The sequence below is a fragment of the Coturnix japonica genome, unplaced genomic scaffold, assembly GCF_001577835.2.
Source record: "Coturnix japonica isolate 7356 unplaced genomic scaffold, Coturnix japonica 2.1 chrUnrandom520, whole genome shotgun sequence".
NCBI lineage: Eukaryota > Metazoa > Chordata > Aves > Galliformes > Phasianidae > Coturnix > Coturnix japonica.
Genome location: NW_015439906.1, coordinates 18,785 through 26,184, shown reverse-complemented (window position 1 = coordinate 26,184; position 7,400 = coordinate 18,785). Strand labels below are relative to the sequence as shown.

The window sequence follows — 7,400 nt, the reverse complement described above, 5'->3', positions numbered from 1 at the left end:
ACCCTTTGACCCTGCACCTCGCAGACCCCGCAGCGCCGCCTCTTGGTGCCGTTCTCTTTGTACCAACCCAACCCATGGCTCTTTGACCTTTAAGGACCTTTCCAACCCATTTATGACCTTCAAAGACCCCCCCCACCCCCCATCTCTTTAACCTTCCAGGACCCTTTGGACCCCGCACCTCGCAGACCTTCAAAGACCCTCCCAACCCAACCCAACCCAACCCAACCAACCCCACAGCTCTTTGATCTTCAAGGACCCTTCCAACCCAACTCAACCCAACCCAACCCACGGCTCTTTGACCTTCAAAGACCCTTCCAACCCAACGCAACCCAACCAACCCAACCCAACCCCATAGCTCTTTGACCTTCAAAGACCCTTCCAACCCAACCAACCCAACCCAACCCCATTGCCCTTCGATCTTCAAGGACCCTTCCAACTCAACCCAACCCAACCCAACCCAACCAATCCATCCAACCCCATGGTTCTTTGACCTTGAAGGACCCTTCCAACCCAACTCAACTCAACCCAACCCACGTCTCTTTGACCTTCAAAGACCCTTCCAACCCACCCAGCCAACCCAACCTACCCCGTGTTTCTTTGACCTTGAAGGACCCTTCCAACTCAACCCAACTCAACCCAACTCAACCCAACCCAACCCAAGGCTCTTTGACCTTCAAGGACCCTTCCAACCCAACCCAACCCAACNTATGGGGGTTATATGGGGGGTTATGGGGGGCTATGGGGTTTATATAGGTGTTATATGGGGGTTATGGGGTTTATATGGGGGTTAATGGGGTTCTATGGGGCGCAGTGGGGCAGACCTCCTCTGCAGACAGGCCTGTTTGCTGCGGCCGCTGCCCCCGAACTTGACCATGTTCTGGCAGGCCTTGCACGTCCCACACTCGGGCTGCTGGCAGACCTGGGGGAAGGGACCTGTGAGCTGCCAGGACCTTCCCAACCCAACACAACCCAACCCAACACAACACAACCCAACACAACCCAACACAACCCAACCCATGTCTATTTGAGCTGCCAGGACCTTCCCAACCCAACCCAACACAACCCAACCCATGTCTATTTCATCTTCCAGGACCTTCCCAAACCAACACAACCCATCCCGTGTCTATTTGATCTTCCAGGACCTTCCCAACCCAACACAACCCAACACAACACAACTCAATCCATCCCATGTCTATTTGAGCTGCCAGGACCTTCCCAACCCAACCCCATCCCATGTCTTTGAGCTGCCAGGACCTTCCCAACCCAACCCAACCCCATCCCATGTCTATTTGAGCTGCCAGGACCTTCCCAACCCAACACAACCCATCCCATGTCTATTTGAGCTTCCAGGACCTTCCCAACCCAACCCAACACAACACAACCCACCCCATGTCTATTTGATCTTCCAGGACCTTCCCAACCCAACACAACCCATCCCATGTCTATTTGATCTTCCAGGACCTTCCCAACCCAACACAACCCACCCCATGTCTATTTCATCTTCCAGGACCTTCCCAACCCAACACAACCCATCCCAAGTCTATTTCATCTTCCAGGACCTTCCCAACCCAACACAACCCATCCCATGTCTATTTGAGCTGCCAGGACCTTCCCAACCCAACCCCATCCCATGTCTATTTGAGCTGCCAGGACCTTCCCAACCCAACCCAACCCCATCCCATGTCTATTTCATCTTCCAAGACCTTCCCAACCCAACCCAACTCAACCAACCCAACCCATCACTCTTTGACCTTGAAGGACCTTCCCAACTCAACCCAACCCAACCAACCCCATTGCTCTTCAATCTTCAAAGACCCTTCCAACCCAATCCAACCAACTCAACCCACCCTATGTCTCTTTGACCTTGAAGGACCCTTCCAACCCAACCCCATTGCTCTTCTACCTTCAAAGACCCTTCCAACCCAATCCAACCCAACCCAACCCAACCCAACTCAACCCACGGCTCTTTGACCTTGAAGGACCCTTCCAACCCAACTCAACTCAACCCAACCCAACGCAACCCAACCAACCCCATAGCTCTTCGACCTTCAAAGACCCTTCCAACCCAACCCAACCCAACCCGACCCATGTCTCTTTGACCTTGAAGGACCCTTACAACCCAACCCAACCCACGTCTCTTTGACCTTCAAAGACCCTTCCAACCCAACCAACCCAACCCAACCCCATTGCTCTTCGGTGCGGCTTCGATCTTCAAAGACCCTTCCACCAACCAAACCCAACCCGACCATGTCCCTTTGACCTTGAAAGGACCCCTTACAACCAACCCAACCCACGTTTCTCTTTGACCTTCAAAGACCCTCTCCCAACCCAATCCAACCCAACCCCAACCAAACCCCACACTCTTTGATCTTGAAAGACCTTCCCCAACCCAACCAACCCAACCCCAACCAACCAACCCCAAACCCCAACCCCCCATAACTCTTACAACCTTCAAAGGACCCTTCCAACCCAACCAACCCCAACCCAACCCCAACAACCCAACCCCCAAACCAACCCCCCACCCCCCATCTCTTTAACCTTCAGACCCTTTGACCCTGCACCTCGCAGACCCCGCAGCGCCGCCTCTTCTGGTGCCTTCTCTTGTTGTACCAACCCAACCATGGCTCTTTGGACCTTTAAGACCTTTCCAAACCCTTTATGACCTTCAAAAGACCCCCCCCCCACCCCCGCATCTCATTTGAACCTTCCAGGACCCTTTGGGACCCCGCACCTGCGCAGACGCTTCAAAGACACCTCTGAACCCCAAACCCAACCAACCCCAACCAACCCCACAGCTCTTTGATTTCAAGGACCCTTCGTCAACCCAATACTCAACCCAACCCAAACCCCACGGCTCTTTTTGACCCTTCAAAGACCCTTTCCAACCACGAACGCAACCCAACCACCGCAACCCCAACCCCATAGCTCCTCTGACCTCAAAGACCCTTCCAAACCCAAACCAACCCAACCTCCAACCCCAATTGAGCCCTCTCGAGATCTTCAAGGACCCTTCCAACTCAACCCAATCCCAACCCACCCAACCAATCCATCCAACCCCATAGGTTCCTTTGACCTTGAGGACCTTCAACCCAATCAAGCTCAACCCAACCCAGTCCTTACCTTCAAAGACCCTTCCAACCCACCCAGCCAACCCAACCCTACCGGCTTTTCTTCGACTTGAAGGACCCTTTCCAAACTAACCCAACTAACCCAACTCAACCCAAAACCCAACCCAAGGCTCTTTGACCTTCAAGCCGACCCTTTCCAAACCCAAACCCAACCCATTACCCCAACCATCCACTCTTGACCTTAATTTGAAGGCAACCCCTCCTTACCCAACCCCGACCACCCCCAACGCCGCAACACAACCCCCATTGCTCTATCGGATCTAATCAAGAACTGACCCTTTACAAAGCCGCAGACCTCAACCTGCTATGCCCATGTCTTCTTTGACCTTCACAACTGCCCTCCCCACCGACCAACCAACCCCTCTTTTATACCTATACAGTCATGTACCCCCTTTTGGCCCCCTGCACTGCGGCGACGCACCCCGCGCAGCGCGCTTGCCTCCTTGGTGCCCGTTCTCCTTGTACCAGACCCCAAAATCGCCTTTAACTTCCAGCGACGCCGTGGCACGACCCCTCGCCTTCCACAACTCCCACCCGTCGGGACTCCCTCGCAGCAAGATTTGCTTCAACGAGGACGCGCCCTCCCAAAACCATCACCAACCAACCGAACCAACCACACCCCAAGCGCTGGTCGGACCCTTCAAGACCCCTCCAACCCCAACCCAACCCAACAACCACACTGTCCTCTTCTTGACCCTCGCAGATCGCCTTCGCCAAGCCCAGAACCCGCCGCAAGCTTCCCAATACCCAAACCAACCACAACCCACGGTCTCCATTGCCTCTCGAACCGCTCCTCGGTATCCTAGGAAGACCGACACCCTGTGTGCCAACCCAACTCCCAAGACCTAAACCCCAACCGTACGCCCGGTGCGCTCTTTGATCTTCAAGGTACCCTCTCCAAACCCACCGCCAAAACCCCAACCGCCAGACCGCCCAGTCACTCCTTTGCGGGTACCTCTGAAAGGACCCCGTCCAAACCCCAACCCAACCCAACCCAAGCCAACCACAAGCCCGACAACCCCAACCCAACTCACAAGCCACACCAGCACTCGCACACCCCACACCCCCACCATCCCTTTAACCTGACACCTTCCAGGGCACCCTTTCAGACCCTGCCCGCGCACCGCTTCCGGCCGAGCACCCCGCGCCGCAGCCCGAGCCGTCCTCTTCGGCTGGACCGTTCATCCTGTACCGCGTCGATACAACCCAATCCTTAACTTCCGCATGCGACCCTTCTCCAACACCAGCATCCAAACCAAACCACCGTGCCTCTTTGACCCTTCGAAGGGCACCCTTGCCAACCCCAACCCAAGCCAAGCCCATCCGAACCCAACCAAACCCAATCTCACTTGTGCCTCTCCCCTCGATCTTCAAGACCCTTTTTCCCACACGACCCAGAACCACAAACCACAGACCCAGACCCATGTCTCTCTTTGCACCCTGGTGCTCAGGACCCTTCAGCCCAAACTGCAACCAAGCCGCCAAGACCCCATTCGACTCTGTTGATCTTCCAAAGACCCTCAACCCAACCCAACCCCAACCCAAGCACCCAACCAACTCCCACTAGCCAGCTTTGACCCTATAAGCTCCTCTCACGACCAGACTCCAACTCAACCCAACCCCAACTTACCACGGCTCATGATTCCTTATTAAGGACCTTCCAATACCCAGACCCAACCCATGAACTAAACACCCAACCCCGGCCGACGCCCGCCCATCGACACATGCTGTTGCTACGGGCCTTCCGATCGTCGTACGGCTGATCTCTCCCGCCATCTATAACGATCGCCCGGCTCCACCCCGACTTCGCAGTCGTTTGCCAAGTTCTCTGGCGGCGGACACCCTCCTAGCGTCACGTCAGTATACTGGCCGGTTCACGAAGCAGCTCAACTACGTTTACCCCGATCCACATTTTAAGAAAGAACACACGAGCTACGGGAACCGAGCGATCCGGAGGTCGCTACAACTGCGGTGGGCGCCCCAAACCCTCCCGCTGTGCACCCTCTCCAGAGACATACTATAAACCCGTTCCAGCTCGACCTGCTTCTTTCCGACCGCACCTATACTCTCAGTAGTATAATTTGGTCTCAATACACGCGAGTAGATGTTCCACCCAACCTCCGTACACTGCGTTACGGGTCCTTATGCTAATTCCCACATGACCTGTATTTTGAACTTTCTCTACCCCGTTTCCTCTGCACGCGTCGCACCCCCTCCAGCGTCGGACCCCATCGAGATACCAGTGTCTTTATCACCGATGCGCGCGAGTGTCTGCGCGATGTGTCTCGCGTGAACATATCAGAATCACGGATCCCATCACCTGTAGTGCTCTTTACTATTCCTGAATACTAACAGCTTACACTGCATCTCCTTAACTCTATCATCCAAGTGTACAACAAAACCTATCTTATTACTTGTCTGTGAGAGATTCTTGTAGAGAACTACGCCAATTATTATGGTTGCTCAGAATAGTCTTTAGCACTCAAGATGTCTGACATCTTTACATGGCTGCTGGGAGCTGACACTGCAATGGTCGGTTTGTAATGTTCAACTTTTATTATTAAATGAGGGGGGAAAAAAAGGTGTGTAAGCCAAACAAATCGTAATACCTCTTCCGAGAGCATCTGATTTTGAAAGCTAAGCTAAGCATTCTTTGCTTACATAGGCTTTATTTAATAATGGTAATATCTCAAAAAGTGCGCAGTGTCAAACAAGAGGTATTATTTGCAGTTTAATTTACTCTCTTTTCCACATTCTTGGACGCTGTGCTGTATTTAACAAGTTGGTTAATGGTTTAGCTATCCCGTATTTACTTTAAGCTAAGACTTCAGCCCATACTGTTGTTTATCTTTAAAAACCAAACTTGTGTGTAAACCCTTAGCGATACGCAGTGTTACATGTCTCAGATATAACAGTTCAGGTGCATGTAAAGCTTTCTCTTCATAATGTGTTTTTAATAAGAAAAGCAGTTTGTGTATGTTCCAATCTATGGCAAATTCTAATCTTTCCTTTATGTTTAGCCCATTTTCCTAATTATTGTTACTCTGCATATCTAGACAGAACATTTCCTTGGATGTATTTTACTTATTTACATGCTAGCACTGTTAAGCACTGGGCTGTTCAGCTGCTCTTACATTTTACATGGCACTGATGTACCTTCACAAAAAAACCTTCCATCAGATGGTCTTCTGGAGCACTTGCACTATCAAGTCACCATTTCAGTAATTTAGGGACTAGTTCTATTTTGAATAGAATTTTGCCTTGGAAAAAAACCAGCTACTTATTCTATGTAACAATGCATCTTTTTGCTTGCATTCTTTAAAAATAGCATGATTATTGGTTAAATACTGTACCCGTTGATCGATGGTTTTTCCCTATTGCAACTGGGTTTGTTTTGTTTTATTTTCTTGTCTCTGTTTCAGGAAAGAGAGAGATCCTATTTAAAGTAATGAGTTACGTGTCTGGAACACTGTTGGCGCCTCTGTGACATGTAATTTGCCAATTATAAATAAGAGTCTTGAATTACGGTTGGGGAGGTGGAAAAACACGTCCTTTGCATGGTTATTTGATTCTGCACATTCATCAAACTTTCATGCAGAAATTAATTTCATGTATTTTTTTTCTTTGTATTATTCGTTTTTTAATTTTTTTGTTGTTTACCTAAATTATATTCATAAAGATTCTATTTGCTGTTACAATTGGCACTTCTTTATTTTATCTTTATTTTATATTATGGATTATGGATATACGAGAGTTGTTAACATGATGTGGGCAGGCTGGTCTGTCTGTGAGGGTTGCAGTAGCTACAAGGTGCAGACATCCATTGGTGTTCATAAAATCAACATTTGCAGTTGAACTGACCATTTTTATATTTCTTAGCATGAGCGTGACCGGACAGAAGATGACTGCTGTCAGTGATTGCCATCAAGAGGACATATGCCAGTCAGTCTTTGAGCCCAAAAGAGAAGGGGGTTAGAAACAGTATGCACTATGGTGGGATGGAGAGGTGTACGGTGATGAGAGTGCTTTGATCGTGGTGTTTAAATCAGCTCAACTCATCATACCATTTTAATCAGTCACAAATCACAGGAGCTGGTTGGATGGGACCCAAGGATCATTCAGGTTCCAACCCCTTTCTACAAAGCCAGGGTGGGGGTGATTGGCTATGTGTGCTAGAGTCCGGTCGCATATCTAATTCCCGACCAGCTGCCTGCGATCCAACCTGTCTTGAGGTACCATCTCTAATCGATGATGGACCGTAGCATCGTCTAG

The 7,400-nt window shown here is 50.6% G+C and overlaps 1 protein-coding gene across 1 annotated transcript in view; it reads right to left on the bottom strand.

Moving 5' to 3' along the window:
* Positions 1 to 770: 770 nt before the first annotated feature.
* The window catches only part of LOC107307249 (DNA (cytosine-5)-methyltransferase 1-like), a 14,706-nt gene continuing 8,076 nt past the window's right edge, over positions 771 to 7,400 (bottom strand). Inside the window, exon 3 of the mRNA XM_015850741.2 lies at positions 771 to 919. Coding sequence (XP_015706227.1) covers positions 788 to 919 — 132 coding nt within the window. The 3' untranslated portion in view covers positions 771 to 787. The remainder of the gene's footprint in view (positions 920 to 7,400) is intronic.